At 42.1% G+C, this 19,681-nt stretch overlaps 1 protein-coding gene across 1 annotated transcript; it reads right to left on the bottom strand.

Annotated features, from left to right (window-relative positions):
* Positions 1 to 402: 402 nt before the first annotated feature.
* socs5b (suppressor of cytokine signaling 5b) lies at positions 403 to 15,260 on the bottom strand. The gene is made up of 2 exons (XM_034224881.1): positions 14,847 to 15,260; positions 403 to 8,074 (listed from the first exon to the last, which is right to left on the bottom strand). The coding sequence occupies exon 2, from the start codon at positions 8,053 to 8,055 to the stop codon at positions 6,370 to 6,372; it is 1,686 nt and encodes a 561-aa protein (XP_034080772.1). The 5' UTR covers positions 8,056 to 8,074; positions 14,847 to 15,260; the 3' UTR covers positions 403 to 6,369.
* Positions 15,261 to 19,681: the final 4,421 nt, after the last annotated feature.

Raw genomic sequence — 19,681 nt, 5'->3', positions numbered from 1 at the left:
TTTGAGTGCTTCAAGTTGATATTTAAGTCTTTAAATCACTGGCAGTGCATAAAGCTGATAAGGAAATATTCATACCCCAAGTGGTGAAATGTAGGTCTCATTAATTTAACAGTATATTGCATTGTGTCATATCTGATTTTATAAAGTTATATTCTTTTTTGGAAATCACCCGAAGTTATTGCATTAAGATTTCGCAGCCAGTTGTCAATCAGTTTATGATCTAAGGGAGATGTCAGGTTGGAAACTTGGTAGGAGAAACTGCTTGTACTGTATGAGATTTGGTTTCACTGATCCACAACAATCAAACACACTCACACCCTAAACTCTAACCTAATCACACCCAACTCACTGCTAGGACACCAAAAGAAGTACACAGTAAAGAAAGAAAAGCCCAAGTCAATATTATATTATGGGCCAGTGTGGATTACACTTAACAGTTTTATTTGGAATATTAAGACAATGAAGCGTAAGCCAAGCACCAAGAGTGACAGCTACAAGTGTCGCATCATACGGCTCTTAAAAATGAACAGGTTATACTGGAAAACAACTGTATTTTTTTTCTCTTTGAATGGTGAAGCAGATACACGGAACAGACAGTGAAATGTGAAACATGATTATGCCATTTACACGCTTCAAATCCTACCTGACAGCAGAAGTAAAGAAAGAAAAAAAAGCAAGGAAAAGCAGAAGAAGAAATGGAACGGCGATACTCGTCTGACGACAGCTTGCTCGGCCTGTGGCAGTGGCTGCGGCCCGGGACTTTAGAGGAGGGCTCTTGTGATTGGTCAGAACGAATAAGGCGGTCTGGGAACACGGCGGTGCTGCGGAGTGACAACCATTAGTTCCCATCATTGTCAAGTCCTGTTGCCTCGGCACCCACATCCACACAGCAACCAATGTGCACGTACAGCATTAAAGTGACAGACGATTGCAACCATTGTTACACGATACTCCATTGCATATTAGGGAGAAGTAATAATGAAAATAATAATTCTTTCATACTAGTTTTTCTGTTTGCATATAGCACTTAACTGAGCTTTCCAAAATATATATGGGAACATGAAAAAAAAAAAAAAAAGTTTAAAATATCTTTTGTTTTGTTTGTCCTCTAAGGGCTGAAACCATGAGTCGTACCTAGGTGGTGGTGGTGGAGGAAGGGGGGTGGTTAAGGAGTCCTTCATGCGGGGGGTGTTGCTGTAGTTTAGTGGGACAGCTAGCGTCTCAAACCAGATCCACCCAGTGGTTTCTCGCCACAATTGAGGCTCTCATAGTGCAGCTAAATAGTGTCATACTAATGACAATATAAAGTCAAAATAGTTCACGGCAATTTCGTCTTTTTTCCTTGAGAACATAGAATATACACGTTAACACCAGTCTTTGCTCTCCCTTTTTTTTGGGGGGTGGTGGCGGGGAGTAACACAGAAAGGTGGTGCTGGCTAAATGTGGTCCATGTTATACACATTCCTGGCTTTAGGGGTGGGGTGGTGGGAGGGTGTGGATAGAGTGGTGCAGGAGTCTTAAAACTCAGAAATTAGTTAGCATTTTAGCATGTTTGGGTTCCCTCGTCTCAAACTTTTCTGTCTGTGGTTAACACAAGCTTAAGATATTTGCACATTTTGTTCAGCGATGTCAATAAAATTCCCCACTTGTGAATTTCTGAAGCTTCTATGCTTGGTGGCTGCTAACAAATGGCTAAATGGGACGACAAAACGAACAGTAGCCACCTTTAGCTTAGCGGTTGTGACACACGGCCAAATGTCCAGCCATAGTTTTTTTATAGCCTTAGGTAAGCCATTTCATTCTAGGGATTACATTTATACTTCAAATATAATACAAGTCTTGTTAATATGTAACGATTAACCTGCTGAACAAAGTGTGCAAGTATCATAAATGTGTGTTTAGCACAAATCTTAAATACTGCAATGGAAATATGTCATTGCTTTTGGTCGAGAGAGCTTGTGATGCCAGCTTCCGGGTTTGGCAAACAGAAAACATCATCACTACACCACTCTATACCGGGGGTAGTGCAGGTGTCAGAAGAAGTGTGATAGCAAATGTGTGCAAATGTTTTGTGTTCCAGACAGTTAATGCACCAAAGAAGATTAACACGTATTTTCAACCTATTAGATTACTCCATCATTCATCATACATACAATGTTTTTTTTCCTCCTCCTAAATCTACGGGTTATATGGCAAACATGTGCTACGGTTAATGTCAGATATTTCCCATGGGGAAAACTGGGTCGAGAGGGTCCTGGGACTCTCCTTGCAATGGGCCTGCCTGAGAATAAAAGGGGTTTTGGGGGGGGGGCAGAGAGGCTTTGTTCATAGGAGTCACTGTCATCACCCCTCACAGTCCACTCTGCATCCTCCCTCCACTGGAACCCTCCGCGTGGCTCTGTCCGTTACACTGATACACCCCCACACAACACATGGTGGAGAACACACCTCCGTCGCCACAATGCCTGAATATAAAGTGAAATATCTCAGGACCGCCGGCTCTTTGCTTAACACTCACACAAGTCTCGCCATTTTCAGCTAAAACACAGACAGTGCAGTCCATAAGAGATTTGGACAGTTGGACATTTTCAGTTTGGGCTCTGCAGTGCAGCATATTGGATTAGAATTGACAGCTAAAAATAAAGATTAAAGCGCCTTTTTGTGTTGTTTGAATGATTATAACCATCTTGGATGTATAAACCTCCACCCAAAAGTATTGTAAAGCAATGATCATTAACATACAGACAAGATGACCAATAAGGGGCCAAGACAGAATGTCAATGATTGGCCAAGTCACCTGACTTCAGTCCACCTGAGGATATTTTTGTATTTACCAAAACAAGTAAGACTGAAGAATAAAAGCCTTGCAGTAGGGCTGAACAATTCATTAGAATTGTATCGCATTTTCCATACGGACTATTGCAATGTCCGAATCCTGTCAAACTATATTCTACTACAATGCAAACATGAGCAGTCCCACTGATATGAATCATATGGCAATATCAGTTACAATAATTGAAGATTATAATTGGCAGAACACCACCATAGCAGACAAATACTACATATGATGACTTAAGTCTCTGATAGAGGTACATTTATACAGCAATGTGGATACAACTTATTTTAGTTTAGGTCCAATATGCCAGAGTAAAGAGCCAATACAATGAAACTCGTCACTGTCCGCACACTTCCAGACTGCACTGTAGAACACAATTACACGATTAAAGTGCTATTTACTTCAGCGAATCCCTAGCCTTCTCTGTAAGCCACAACAGGAAGCCATCTTTCCTCCTCCTTTATGTTAACATGGGGTCTGATAAAGACCCCCCCTCCACATCAGCACAGTGATGTGAGGGATGTGGCCAGATGGAGGGAGAGCAGTTGGATAGAATAATACAAATACAAAAGGCTTCCCTCAGCCACACAGCAGCCATAAGGCAACACAGAGTGGCCCTTTTAGTACCCGGTACATTTAACATGGTCAAATTAGCCTGTGAATATGCAAGGGGGGCAGGTCACTGTAAAGGATGCTATTGCTTTGCAGGAGCATGATGGACAGGTGAGAGTGAGCTAATGTGTGTGGGTTTTCATTTCTTCTACTCGACAGTGTGGATGCTAAAAAAATCCAGAAAGTGCACATACAAGCAAATGTCTACCTTATTCCCCTCCTCCGCTCAACACTCACTCCTGCCCCTCCTAACACAAACACACACACGATATTCAAGCTCTCTGAGAACAAAGTGCAGGGCAACGGGAAATGATCGGGACTCTTATGTGAAGAAATGTTCACAATGCAGGAGAGAACATTAAAATGGGTTAGGGAGAGATGAGAAACGTTAACCTACAGCAATTATCTTTTAGCACCTTCATAAAATGTGTCTTGTTTCCTGCCTGATTAACGAGTGAAAACACGTTAACGGTTTGGCGGGGGGAAGGTTTTTATTCTGCTTTAATTTCAGTGTGTAGGTGTGAGCTCGACAGGGCCAGGTTCGGAATAAATAAAAGCTGTGGAACATACTGTAGTGTGGAGCTAGCTTTCACTGGTTTGAAATACGACTAGTTATTACACATAGATGTGTAGCAAGAGCTTTGGTCACAGGCTCAGATATTCATGGGAAACATTTGTTCGTGATTCATCCTCACTGATGAGAACTACAATTCTCTAAAACACGGGCTGATGCGTACACACAAACTAAAACATTAACTAGTTTGAGAATTGATTTCAATGTGTGTTTGAGCTTTCATATTTTAGTTTAAACACACCACCTGGTGGCATTCTGTGATTATATTGGTTAAAAAACACGCCACAAGGGCTGCTGGTCTTCACCCATAGAAAACTAATCGTAAAGTAATTTAATTTCTTTTAAACTAAGTGATGTGTATTGTTTTTATTACAAGAGCTAGAACAAATACTATTTCTCAATGAGTTGAAACCTAATTGCTGACATCTTTCATAAGAGGTTGGATCAGATCTGTATGTCCAGATGTTGCAGATTAGACATGCATATCTTTCAATATGCTACAGTAGGGCTGGCATTGGACCCACTAACGAACTAATACTACGATAACGGGGAGAAAACGGCATGCTTGAGCGAGTGAAAACACATTGAACTAATGAACGAGTTATCGATTCAATAATCCGTCATAGCTTATCCAACATAGCACCGCTGAAATGTTATCAAAAACTTGAACGTGCACCATAAGTAAGTGAGCTTGGAGCTCATGCACCTTCTCATTGTTGTTCTCTTCAGTCCCTCCTGCTGCAGATTGGACTGCAAAGCAACTGATTATGGAATAAGATAAAGGGTTCTCTTAAAAAGGCACATAGGGTACACTTATTCTCCCCTCCGGATGAGAAGCAAATGAGCGGCTTGCCAGCAGCAGTGTTTTTGTCCCAAGTAACAACTAAAATCATTCAGATGACGTGACTAAAGCTCTGAGTAATGCCAACCTCTCCAGAGTCGAGTGTTAGCCTTTAGTGCTATTGCTATGACTATAATGCGACTGGGCAATAAGGGGGTTTGTTAGTGTCTAAACCTTATATATTAATAAAGTTGTAAAGTAGGGGACATTAAATCACCTCTTTCCTGTTAGTGACAGTGCTTTTCATAAAAACACAATTTAAAATGGTTTCATACAAGAAATATAAATTAAGTAGGAAAATGTAATGCAATCAAATCGTGGGTGTTTATGATTTCAACAAGCAGATTCTTGCGAAGTTTTCCCCAATGTATGACAATATGGTGTCCTCTCATGAGACAGCGTATTTCCAGACAAGCCTGAGCAGATCAATTCATCCATGTTTTCAAATCGAAACTCCATCTTTTTGTCTCACTTGCAGCTCATCACACGTGCTTTCAATTCCTGCGAAGACGTGTTAGTATTCCTTACTCTAACAAATGTTCAAAGCAACAGTGTTACAAGTGTCAAAGAGCTGGATTTCATACAAGATGAAATGAACTGTGCGCTCAGAGCTGAAGCATCTGTGGCTAATGAAGAATGAACGTAACAATGGTAATTGTTCAAAGGGACCGATGGGAGAACATATTTCGTTTTGAAAGCAATGCTGCACAGTGGGAATAAAGTTGATAAGTTCAGCTTGCTGACTAAATAGGACACAGTTGACGGATTCATCATTTACTATTACTGCCTTAGGAGGAAGTACTGTTTTTCAAAGGACTAATCTGTGTACTTAAAAGCACGTCATTTCCCTGATGTGCTGTCCTGAACCCATGGACCCTCTGAGAATCTGTCCCTGGCTTAGCTGATGCTCATTGTGTGCAAAGAGGTGGCAAAGAATGTGTCTTACGAAGCTCCATCCATGGGACAAGCTCTGACTGCAATAAATCAAAACCTCTCAACCCACACACCTTAAAACCCTGTCGGGAAGGTGCTACGCTAGGTGCTTTGACAAGCTAAGGAAGAAAACAAATGGAGAAATCAAAGTGAACTTTACAATGTAGCCATGTGGGCCTAAAGAGCAAATTGCGATGAGTAAGGGAGGCATGCAGGCAGGTCTACAGGCAGGGTGATGTTGTGGGATCAGGCAGACATTTAGCACAAAGCAGGAGAGCAAAGACACAAAGCACTGATATTTGTGCCTTCCCTCCCCGTCAAAACAACCTGTTCAACACAAAAACATGTGCTTGCCAGACAGCGTTATACTGAATATAATCATAGGTATTTTCTGTGATGTAAGTAATAACTAAAACAAAGATTAGAATGAATCTTGTATAGCTTGTTACATTTAAATCCCATCCCTCACCAGAGAGCCATGTTAATATAGCCTCTAATTGGCTGATGAAGAATTTCTTAAGTTCTGTAATCCTCCTGCAGTGTGTGTGTGTACAGGCAATGGAGAAGTCCACCCTATTTGACCTTGAGTTGCGGTTCCCTCTCCAGCCAGCGAACTCGTACTTTCTGTTTATAGTGATACTCCTTGAGAAAGTCCTGCAGGGCAGGGGGCAGCGGCAGAGAGCCTATACCATCGTAAGTGGTCCAGCGGCAGATGGCGGCTCGTGCCAGGTGCTGCAGGCCGAAGGGAAAGGTCCGATGGAGAGGCGCAGTAAGCAGCGGTTCGAAAAACATGCAGGCGCTGGGATCCTTGTAGTGTTCCAGCAGTCCTGTGACGGTGGAAGAGTGGAAAACACAAGGGTCGTGAGCGTCGAAGCTGAAGTTGTGGTTCCACTGCTCGATGCGGGCGTGCAGGGAGCGGTTGTAACGGCGGAAGCTAACGGAGAAGAGGTAGTCCTCCTGGGCGGAGTCTCGCAGCAGGAAGGTGCCCTCAGGCCGGCCGTCCAGCAGCGCCTCGGCCTCGTAGCGGTCCATCACGCCCCAGTAGCAGGGTAGAGCTGTGATCTGCATCAGGTCCGGCACCAGGCAGTGGATATAGTCTATCTGAGTGTGAACCTTCCAGGGCCCGGGTTGCTGCCGGCTCAGGTGACCGTCCCCAGAGGCGTGCCTCTGCTTGGGCCTCCTGGCCTGCAGACAGAGGGTGGTGGAATCCTCCTCTGAGTCACAGTCCTGAGCTGACACCGCAGCCCCCAACACCTGTGCACAGGCCCCCGATGATCCGGCGCCCGTAGAGCTGCCAGCCCCTGACGCCCGTCCCTCCCCAGAGGCCTCTCCGGTGCAAGGAGCCAACTTTGGTCCCAGTTTGTAGAGAGAGGAGCCCGGCACTGAGGCCTCCAGGGTGTGGATCTGTGCATTAGGTGGAGGGTCCACACCTTCCTCGATGCTAAGTCTTCGGCGCTCACGCAGGCGTTCCTCCTCGTCCTCGGGTGATGGGTGGGCGGGGTCAAAGGCATCCAGCAGGGCTGTGGAGGAATGCGGGCTGACCGGTGCTGTGTGTTGCTTGATCAAGTGCCACTTGTGAGCCAGGTCGGAGCCCGGTGGAAAGGGGCAGGTCTCCAGCATGAGCTCCGTCAGGTGGATCTTACGTTTGGAGGTGATGGGGTTCTTAGATGAGCGGGGGCGTCTGCGAGCGGGCAGTGGTAAGCACAGCCCGACGGTGTCACTGAGCCGCTGGCGCAGAGAGCGGGCGTTCAGACTACGTCCTCCGGATACGGAGTCGCTCATCTCCTGGATGGAGCTGACTCCATAGCGCCGGTCCCTGCGGCTCCCGCTCCCCCGCAGGCGCCCGGACCGCCTGTCCGTCTCCAGAGAGCTCTGGGTTTTGGTGGAACACGAGTGTTTTTTCTTGCCCCCCCATGGAGCATGACGGGAATATGAGTCTCTTCGGGCCAGGGGAACACCACCTGATCCCCCCCTCACATCCTCAGAGTCCTTGTCAATTGTAATCTCTACAATCTGAGGGATGTCCGACACACAGTTGTGATGGCGCCGTCCTGCTGTGACCATCGGCACTGGCAGGAGGCTCCGGGATGGGCTGGAGGATCCTGATGCCTCCGCCTCACCTGAGCTACCTCCAAGCTCCACCACACAGTGGACGCCATCGGCCTCCAGCCTGCTCTCACTGGGTCCTGAGCTGTTGTTGTGAAAGAGTGTCTGGCATCTGCTCTTCAGGTTGCTCCACATGTTGCCCACTTTCTTCATCAATAGGAGCCCCTCGGACCTGGAGATAACAGGAGACAGAACGGATTAAATCACAGGTGACGAAGACTCGAAACATTTAATACAGAGGGTCCTAAAGAATGTCCTCCATTTAAATCCCCCAGACTACTGTGTATCTAGTAATTTGACATGGTGAGTGTATAATGGGGCCAAAGTGTCTGAGAGGTGGGTGAGCTTGAGTAGTTGGAACAGCAGAGTTAGGAGTTGCCAGGCAGACATGCAGGGACACAAGGCCACGGCTATAAATGAACCCAGGATCTGCTGGTATGTACTGTATTACAGAGCCAGTCTAGACCCGACCAAAAACTTTCCCTGTGGCAGAAGCAGATAACGCAAACACACTTTTATACACCGCTGATTTATCACTCTACTAGCATGTTGACAGGGATTTGGAAGTAGCAGCACCAAACTGCGTTCAGATTTTGCAAATTTTTATAGGGAGCAAAGTCACCACAGGTCTGTAGAACACAAAACACTGGAGGAATCAAAAATGCAGCATTTCTTTCCCTAACTCAGACACTGTTTCTGGATTTATTGGGGTACAAATGCTAGAAAAACCCATATCACTGCATCAAATGATAAGATACTTGAATAACTTGCAAATATGCGAAATATCCAGGAACAATCACTTTGCAATATTTAAGTTTTAGCTATTATTACTTCCTTAAATAAGTTGCAATACTGCATTTGGACATTTATCACTTGAGTTGTAACTGATTAAATCAAACATTGGCTATATCCATCAGCACAAGCTGCACAATGTACAGTATTTGAAAGAAAATGCACTCAAATGCATTGAACATGTGAATCAGTAACCCGGTCAGCATTAATTGTGCTATTCAATGAACTAAAGGCACACAACAAAAGGATTGTGGACCCTCCGTCTCTTTCCCTCCCACTTCTTTTCTTTTCCATCTGCCTTTGGGCTAAAAGCAGCTATCTGACTTCCAGACATCTTGTTGATCTGCCTCAAGTTTGTCTCGTAACATTGACAAAAAGACACGATGTCTTTGCACCGTCAGCGCTGACAGACGGGGGTTCTTTGATGCACAGGAAACAAAGTGGTCTTTAGCACGTGGCAGATTAAGTGGAATTGCTGAAGGCAGTTCCAAGGCTATCACTAACAAACTCATGACGTCATTGTCATCCCCCATATTGACTGGCTTTGTACTCAAAACATATGACGTCGCTCCACTTGACAGACATGTTATGAAGTATGGGATACCACAAAATAACAGCCTGGGATACATCTTTTGATACGACAAATGTATCTTACATGACTCATGTTCTGTGGACATCTGCATAATAAGCATCGATAAGTGTTGCACATTGTCATATTCCTTAGACGTCCTCCTTATGCTCTCAGAAGTACTTTTCATCACCATTGGTTTGAAATGAACAAGTGATGTTAGACTTTAACAAATCAAATCAAATGCAAATTGAGAAAAACGCGTTAGGTGTTAAGAATCATTTCCCTGATGGATTCCATCCCACAGCAGTAGCATCTGTTTTGCTGCAAACTCGTTATAACAATAAGGTTGGCACAAAGTACAATCAATCAAATGAATTTGCAATAATTGATTCAAATGTGTTTTAAACTTTAAGTCTGCTATAAAAAATGAATCCCATGTCATCACTGCAACACCCACACACACCAACTTGCAAACTAACTCCCAAAATACTCTGCAGTTGATAAAGTGCTGCAAGCTGTGGCCAGGAGCAATTTTGCAAATAGATTTAATTACATTATGCTTATTAATTCGATTTTCAATGTCTGCATGAATGTCGGATTAATTAACTTGTATTTTAAATGCTGTTGTATACTATAATTATGTAGTTGGTATAGCTGATGCAATCAGAGATGAGATTCAGCCTACCCTAACTTGTTTTTGCATGGACAATCAAATAATTGATTCTGCAAATCCTTTTACATGTGGCATAACTACATTCAAAAGATGTTTATGATAATCGACCCCTACATGGTCAATGAAATAGTAGGATACTGAGCAATAGTGAAAGCTGCAGTCACCATGAACTGGTTAGATGCATGCAAGAGGAGCTGCCACCAGTTCACCTCATTAAGGTAAGCAACACCTTTTATTGTTCTATTCATGTTACATGTAAAACAACGCAGCACAGGGTCTGATTATAGCTCCTCACGTCATGGCAACAGAGTAAATTATGAACAAGCTAATGCTATTCAAGATGCTGCAAAACAATATTCAATAACCAATCAGACAATGAAACTACAATGAATTGGCAAGCTATTTTGATACTGGAATGTAAGGTTAATCAAATGTGTAACTGTGCTGATATTCTAGACTAGAACAATATGGCTAAAATCTGCCTAATTAAAACTAAAGCAGTTAATCTCTACCACAATACCACACGCTGCAGAGTAAGTGCAATGTTGACAACTCTTTATAAAATCATTTTGGCCTAACCGAGACAGGCAAGGGAAGGTTTCTTGCAAAAAGGATCAACATGGTTTAAAAATGTACTTGAACTATTTGTCCAGCCAATTTGATTTTGGAAAGCAAAACATGCAAACAAGTGTCCCTCATTTGTTAAAGTTATTGTTGGAGCACAAAGTCTTACCAGCCGCAACCTACATTTGCCAACACAAGAAGTGATTCCTAACTGCGAATATCAAAACACTGAACTATCTATCTAAAACGGCATCTGACACCCTGCTGTCTTTCCTCTGAGATGAACTGGAATTGTGAGGCTAACGTTATATCAGCTACATCTCGATAGGCCGGATTTTCCATCCGGGTTGCTGTGTTTTATCCCTCAGCTTGCTAATCGCCTCAAAAACACAAACAAGGAAAAGTTCCAGTGACCCAGACTAAGAGCTAATAGGGGGCAAGGTCTCTAAAACTTAAAAGGTGCTCAAGAAGGATTTTTTTCCAACAGTTTAACAATAAAACCATTACAAATAGGCAATAATGGAGGTCCCTGAACAGGAATACAAAAATAAAGTAGCATATCCTTAGCTACCACAAGCTGGATTATACCAGAATTACACAATAACAGTATTTATCAGACTGCTATGAGGATGTCCACTTTAGACACACACATGCATTAAGGCTTCACTGTCAACTGATAATAAAAAGAAAGAATTCAGACGATTAACCCTACAAGTGAGCAGAATGAAAGGCTTAAAGTAACATGAAAATTGGTCTATAGGAGTAAAAATGTAAGATGTCTCAAAACTCATTAACCAGTAATTTGTAAGAAAAATAAAACGCAAAATGACGGAAAATACAAGGGGTGCTTTCATATGAGTCTGGCGCTCCATTGAGACAATAGGCTTTAACGCAGCATTTTGTAGCGCTTAACATTTAATTAAATGTTAATGTCACTTTTTGTTAGCTTTACTGCATTTTGATCAGGTTGCACACTCTATAGGCGCGTTCACACCGCAGTACTTTTCCCACTTTAGTTCCGCTATAGTTCCGAAATGTTGCGTTCACACCAAAAAGAGCCGGAACTAAAATTAGTTCATGAGAACCTTTTCACCCCCTTTTCCGTCCCTGCTAGAGAGCAGGGACTTTCGTGGGAGAAAAAGGTTCCTATGTCTGATTGGCTGGGCGGATTGCAAACCACGCCCCGTAAAACTCCCAAAAGGTTTTGTGAAGCCGCCATTTTATTATCCTCGCATTAGCATTATTAGCATTAGCCCAGCGCAGAAAGCAGATAGACTAACTTATGGCAACACAAAATAAAACATGGGAGCGGTGGAGATGAGGAGGTGTCGGCGTTCTGGCGATTTACTCGGAAGGCTTCAGTAGAAGCCAGTCCCCAACTCCGGGGACTTCCGGCCGGGGACTTTGGGCGGCAGTATCAAGCCCCCAGGAAGTGCGCCGGAGTCTGATGAGAATATTCGTGCTGGCCAAACGGCGGTACTACACTTCATTTAGGTTGCTGGGCCCGGAAACACTTTTTCCCCATTGACTTACATTGGGAAAGAGTGGTCTGTAACTCGTTGGATAATTTTTTTTAAACTAAATAAACAACCCAGTATGAACACTTGTATAGCCCTTATTAAAAACATTCGTTCCTCAAGTTGTAAAAATGTGCTAATAACGTTATTGTGAGTTATTTCCCTCTGCATTATGAACGCGCATCTAACCCACGGGACCGCGCCGCCCGGCACGTTCATTTTACGTGTTCAGCACTACATGCGTTGTAAAATATTATACTACATGGGCTGTATGATGTAAATCTTGTACCGTAAATGTTGTATATAAAGTTAATATTACCGACGTTAGATTAACGTCCCTGTAGCTTATTATTGCACTAAGAAGTTTATTGCACTGTGTATATATATATATATATATATATATATATATATATATATACACAGTGCAATAATTATTTCATGCTAAATGAAGCTCTGTTGGAGATCACTAGATCCTGTTACAGCGTAACATAACGATTGATGTGTACATTAGCATAATTACTAGCTAGCCGCTAGCTGCTAACTGCCGCCTCGTTATCAAATCCATCATAATAACAAATCATTGCTGTCATGAACGCACGGTGCTGTTACGTGTACGCAAATTGACGTGCTTGATGTGAACGAGCATTTTGATTAAAGTTGCGCATGCTCTATGAGCGCACATACGGGTACTTCTCAGGCATGCCGGGTAATCTGTGACGTTTCACTCTCAAAAGTTGGGCCATTTTATCATCATGCGCTAATGAGCAACTCTCATAGGAATGAATGAGGTCCCGCCTCACACGCTGTATCCAGTTCTTATTATACATCCATGGGCAGTATACGCCGTGAAGTGGTTTGCGGCCTGCCAGTAAACCCAAAGAAGAAGAAGTGACGTCAGCGGCTTCATTTGCCTAATCCTCCCCCAGGGACTTATTCTGGTGTGAACGCGATCTGTACTTAGTTCATGAGAACTAAAGAGTTCTCATGAACTAAGTTCTCATGAACCTTTGTGGGAAAAGTACTGCGGTGTGAATGCGCCTTATGTGACGTCCAGCTGTTTTGAACACACAGCTTGTCTGCGATATGCGAAACGGGACACAAATGTTCTTAATGCTTAATCAATTAAAAGTTAGATGTTGAAATTCCTAAAAAAGGACTACTAACGGCTAAATACACTTCCAGAGTGTTGGTTAGCTAATCTGCTTTGTTGGCTGGAGTCCATTATTATTACAAATCAAGAAACAACTCCAAAACAGACTTTAATTGCAGTATGGTTGAAAACGCATACGTTCCCTACATGGTTGCATGTACTGTTTTGGTGCTTCACTCCAAAATGTAACTGTTATAATCAAGATTAAATCATTTTTGTTATGTTACCACCTGAAAGTTAAATTGTCTCCAGCAGGACACCAATGCATTTCATATTGCCAATTTCTGCCCTAGAATTAAATATTCTGATTAAATATGCTGTTGCCATGGATAACAATGGCCACACCAAAAAGTGCGATCCAGTCCACAACCACATAGAGCCGCCTTGAAACAGAACTAGGCTACTTCTGCTGTTCGGCAGCCCAACACACCCATTCTCCTGGGATCATACTGATCTGAGAGAGGGCTGTAGAGAAGACAAGATTAAGGGAGGACGCCTTCTCTGCTCAGACCAAACCAGAGTTAATGAGATACTTGCAGCGTTTTGCATGCTGAAAGATATGTGGGATGGTAGAAAGCAACACAGGGTATGTAAATGACAGATAAATCACAGTCTTACAGATTAGTCTTATAATTCGAATCACAGCAGCAACAACTTAAAAATAGACAAGTTACTGCAAACTTTTCTCTTCATCAGAATGCATTTTGAGTTAGAAAAAAATCTTACGTTCAGATAGAGGCAAAATATACACAGTAATACATATTTGTGCAACTAAATAACGCATTGTTAATGCCATGTTTTTTGTAATAATCATTACTCTGCACTTTATTAGTAATGTGCACTGAGTAATCATTTAAAAACAAATTCAAAATCAGGCAGAAAACTAAGTAAGTCAATTAAAATGAACTGAATAATATACCGTAACTTGGATTTTAAGACAAACGCTTTATGGAGTTCATGTTAACTAACGTTACATTAATCCATCCCTACCATAGCAAAACTGCCTTTGTAATAATTTGATGTATACAGATTGACGTGGACAGTAACATTTCATTATACTAACGTTTAACAGCATGCCATATTTTAGACATTAGCACCAGTTTAATGTCAATAAAAGGCAACACAACGACCGATCTGACGTTATTATATCTGGTTTATAGAAAGGCCTTTACGTTTCTTGAGGCCCCACTTTTCCCTGCTCTGAGCCAAGTTAGCGGACTTGCTAACACGTTAACCATCCACAGCAAATCCTAACACACCGCTAAATGTAGCCGCGACGATAACGTTAACTAGGCTCACATTTGCCATGTTTGCTTTTTGACTTCAGTCAAATATGATTATATTTTTTAGGGGAAAAAACGAAACTACCCTATGCTGGTTGGAAACACACATACAACTATCGTAGCTCTAAATCCAGACTGCTTCGCTAACTTGCGGTTCAGGCTTACAAGCTGTCAAAAATGCTAACTGTTAGCATTTCCTAGAATGGGAGATTCAAGCGTTTTAGTTAGCTTCGGCTAACCAACCAGCTAGCGAGGTTAGCATTTTAGCTTGTGAAAAAGCGACCCCAAAAAATACACAAATAATTCAAGCATTGCTGTAGTGCTTGAATATGCAGAGTAGCCAATGGTCGCATGTTTGACAAGTAGTGGTGTGTTTCTCGAATTCATATCTTACCCTTGTGCCGTTTGAAAGCCCTATTCAACAGCTCTCTTTGTCTGCAAAAAATGGCTATTAAGAGAAGTCAGGCATACATCCCCCTTGCGGACCACGGTGTCAGATGAAAGCACTGAAGGTACGCGAAAACTTGACGGTATCATCCCGATATTTTAAAATGAATTCGTTAAATACTAATCAAATATCTTTAAATATATATATTATTCTTTTGCTGCCGCGAAAACCCGTTCTTCGTCATGGTGGGGGTCTTCTTTTCTACCGTGGTCGCTGCTGCTGCTTCTAGCAGCCAATATGACGGCGGTCTAAGCAGACAGAGACCCGGAGAGGCGGACGGGGTTACGCGTGATGGAAACCGACAGACAGCGGCTCAGTCCAATGGAGTAAAGGGAAAAGTCGTCCATTTCCGACAGAGCATGCGGAAAGGGAATGCCCCGGTGCTGACTCCGCGTGATGGGCGTCTCGTGTCACCAATGAGCGAGAGAGGAGGATGTGGCTCTCCACTGGCAGCTACTTGGAAACGTGGAGAGGTGAAGTAATGCTAGTGGTGTTACAGCCAGGCCGGTGCTCTGTCTGTGTGCTTCCAAACGAGAGGTGCTACTTTGCGGTAAATACGATATAACAAAGTGTCAAAATATGTTGCTATAGTAGAAGTAGTGTAATATAAAAGTGGGGGATTTGAATATTGGTAATATTCTCTATAGAAATACTGAACATATGCTAATACAACACTCTATTCACACAGTGGACTTACATCTGTTTGTAATGTATTAATAATAAATATGAAGATACAGTAGGGGCCAGTAGGCTACTTACTGATGTCATCAGAGAGAGAGCCAGAAGCAATGCTCTGCATAGGAGTAACTGAGAATGCAGAATAAAGAAAATGCTGTTTAATTTGACTATTATTTTATTTACTAGAGATTCAAAAGTAAATAATTGTACTCTTATCACTCAATGGTCCCCCCGCCATATCAAATTACCCAAGGCTGGATAACCAATTGTCCTGAGGAAGGTCCGTGTTAATAGCATGATTTTGAAACCTTTGCTGTTTTTAGTTTTCGCTCCAATGTTTCATATTCCTGAAATACATTAAAATCCCAACATAGAAAAACTGTAGACACTGCAAAAGTAAGTGGGTTGAGAAGAAGAATTGGAGGATGAAACCCTCTTTATTTTGTCAGACATATTCAGTAGAGCACACACAGCACAATTGGACCTCTGCATTTAACCCATCCTAAAAGGAGCAGTGGGCAGCTATTGTATAGCGCGCGGGGAGTGGTGGTGGTGCCTTGCTCGAGGGCACTTCGGCAGTGACCAGGAGGTGAACTGGCAGCTACCAGTCCACACTGGTCCGATTGGGAGGAGAACTGGCAACCCTTAGGTTCAAATACCAAGTCCCTGCCGATTAAGCCAAGAGGGACCCATCAAGAAATGTTTTCCCCAAGGCCCCCTATATAGCTGGTTAATCAGGCCATGATCAAACCTGTACACTCTTATTACACAGTGCAGAACAAAGCTGTTTATAAATACAAAAAAGTAAAGAAGTGATAAATCCAGTTATTTGTAGAAATAGTAGGATGGTAAATCTAGTGTCCCACATATAGAAACCCTCTAAGTAAAACCCTTAGACTCTCTAAGAATAAGATGTGGCATTATCCAACCCGGTATCACGGCAAGACGTGAACATGTGAGGATTTACCATGCTGGGAGACGTGAAGATGTCACGATTTCGTCCCTTCAAACGTGACAGTTACACGGTATTGTTAACCCATGTTAACCAGTGGAGAAATACCCGGAAATGCCAAGCAAATGCTACCCCGACGGTCGGTTATTATTGTCAATATTAATATAATAATGATTTATTTTGTAATAGTCACACTCGATTATGCCAATTTTCTTGTTGCCCCAGCTGGTCGACACCTCTTTTAGCAGAAACAAAGGCTACATTAATGTATTAACAGTTTCGGTTCATGTTCATTTACAAACTCTTCAACTACAAGCAGTTATATTTAAAAACATGTTAGAAGGCCTCACGAAATACTTTTCTACTTCTCTTTGAAGAATCACATAACGGTTCGGCTGCATTAAATATTACATATAGGCCTAATAATAATTCCTTAAATTTATTATAGCGCTTTTCCAGATGCTCAAAGCGCTTTACAAATACACATTACACATATTTGTTATACATGCAATACCCACAGGAGCAAGTTCAGGTGAAGTGTCTTGCCCAAGGACACAACGGCTTTACAGACGCAGCAGCGGCGGGTTTCACCCCTTGATCTGATGATCATTGCACAGCGCACTGCGCCACACCGTCCATCTTCACGCCTCGAATTCATCGAGGCGCTTTTACAAGTACACATTGATATCATAAATGTACTGTGGACATTATCCACAGGAGAAAATCCGGGTGAAGTGTCTTGCCCAAGGACACAACGGCCTGACGCAGTGGCGGCAGGAGCGGGTTTCGAACTGGAGTTCCCCAGCACCCCCACTGCGCCACCCGTCCCTGCATATCTGCCGTAGTTCTCTATTTATAGAGCCCTGCTGAGAAGACTTCTAGACAAACATGAGGAACTGCCGCCAAAACTGAAAACGTGACGTGGATCAAAAATATATAAGCAATTAAACAACATCTTACATTTCTTTTCACACAATACCTCTCCTTGCAGTATCAACACTAATTTGGCTGACTTTTATATTTGATCCAATTGGTAGATAGGCTGTATTTACACCATAACGGTGCACAGCTGATAGAAAGGGACACCTGGTGGTTAAAGCACGTTATTGAATTTTATTATTTTTATTATTAGATATTAATAGGATCCCTATAAAGTATATTCATTACTCGTTATTCTAATCTCTACTAATAGTTAATTAAAGACTGTATAATGACTATTTTGCACATCCCTTTCAAGATTTCAAGATTTTCTAAGGTTTATTGACATATCATATACACAACTACTGTGTAGTTATGCAATGAATGAAAAACTTGGGTTGCAGGTTCCTCAACAGTGCATTACAAGACATCTATCAATATGTGTGTATACCTCCACCATTAAACTGTCATATTCTGCACATTTCTTATACTATCTATACATCTTATAAGAGTATAATATGTATAATATCAGTTAAAATAAGTGCTTAAACATAGTTAACATTGCAGGAAAGCAATATATTAGACGTTAAGTACTTTGTCAGGCTTAATATTTATCTGTAGATACAAATGTCACTGTGTGTGCTGTGTGCTCTGCATGTGTGACCATTAAAGAGGGTTTCATCCCTCCATATTCTTATTCTATACCCCCAAAGCTTTTTTCTTATTCAAAAGAAGACCTTAACCTAAAGTATTCTTTAATGTTTAAATTAAGCCTTATTCGTTTGTCTGTTTTACACACCCTCCTATTAATATCTTTTTTTATCTTAAAAACAAAGACCGTTATGGTGTAAATACAGCCTATCTACCAATTGGATCAAATATAAAAGTCAGCCGAATTAGTGTTGATACTGCAAGGAGACGTATTGTGTGAAAAGAAATGTAAGATGTTGTTTAATTGCTTATATATTTATGATCCACGTCACATCTTCAGTTTTGGCGGCAGTTCTCCTGTTTGTCTAGAAGTCTTCTCAGCAGGGCTCTATAAATAGAGAACTACGGCAGATATGTAATATTTAATGCAGCGAAACCGTGTATTACAATGCCGTTATGTGATGACTTTCAAAGAGAAAAGCAAGCACACTCGGAATAAAGTATTATTTTATTTAAAAAAAACGTTTTCGGATTTCACATCGCATAAACATCAAATCCCAGCGTGCATTGCGGCTAAACCATCCAATCATCGAGCTGAGGATCTTGCCTACGTCTGTTTCCGGTTTCGTTTATGACGGATGTATTTTGTTATACACACATTCCTTCCCATTTAAATTTAAATTTACATTAAAGTATTTCGTGAGGCCTTCTAACATGTTTTTAAATATAACTACGGTTGTAGTTGAAGAGTTTGTAAATTAACACAAACCGAAGCTGTTGCCTGGCAACGCAATCCCACAACGTCACGTCCGTTAATTCCACATCCACACACATGGATTAACATCGATTTAATACATTAATATAGCCTTTGTTTCTGCTAAAAGAGGTGTCGACCAGCTGGGGCAACAAGAAAATTGGCGTAATCGAGTGTGACTATTACAAAATAAATCATTATTATATTAATATTGACAATAACAACCGACCGTCGGGGTAGCATTTGCTTGGCATTTCCGGGTATTTCTCCACTGGTTAACATGGGTTGACAATACCGTGTAACTGTCACGTTTGAAGGGACGAAATCGTGACATCTTCACGTCTCCCAGCATGGTAAATCATCACATGTTCACGTCTTGCCGTGATACCGGGTTGTATATATCAAACCAGTAAATATGTGGCATAGCTAAAACCAAAATAAAAGCTTGGAACAATTAAAATGTCTCAAAGGAGCATTCATAGTCACTTGCACCCACACATGAGGTCATCTCCTGGAGTCTGATCCTTCGCGAGCACATGACACGAGGAGTAATGGGAAGAGGAAGTGGTGTGAGTAATGTAGTAGTTAGCTGGAGCTGAGGGTGAGTTCAGGGGGAAATCACCAGCAGTCCGAACACATTAGCTTTTACATCTCAGAGCTTCTGATCTAATTTGTGCTGATGAGAGGAAATGAGAGAGAATTGCATTAGCACTGATTCTTCTGCCAGGAGTGATTCACACTATTTTAGTCAACATGGACCTCTACCACTAAATATATGCTGCGTCATCTGCAAACAATGCACAATGAGGATATGATAACTTACTACCG

The sequence above is a fragment of the Gymnodraco acuticeps genome, unplaced genomic scaffold (assembly GCF_902827175.1).
Source record: "Gymnodraco acuticeps unplaced genomic scaffold, fGymAcu1.1, whole genome shotgun sequence".
Classification (NCBI taxonomy): domain Eukaryota; kingdom Metazoa; phylum Chordata; class Actinopteri; order Perciformes; family Bathydraconidae; genus Gymnodraco; species Gymnodraco acuticeps.
The sequence above is the reverse complement of the archived record's forward strand: the minus strand, read 5'-3'. Positions and strand labels throughout refer to the sequence as shown.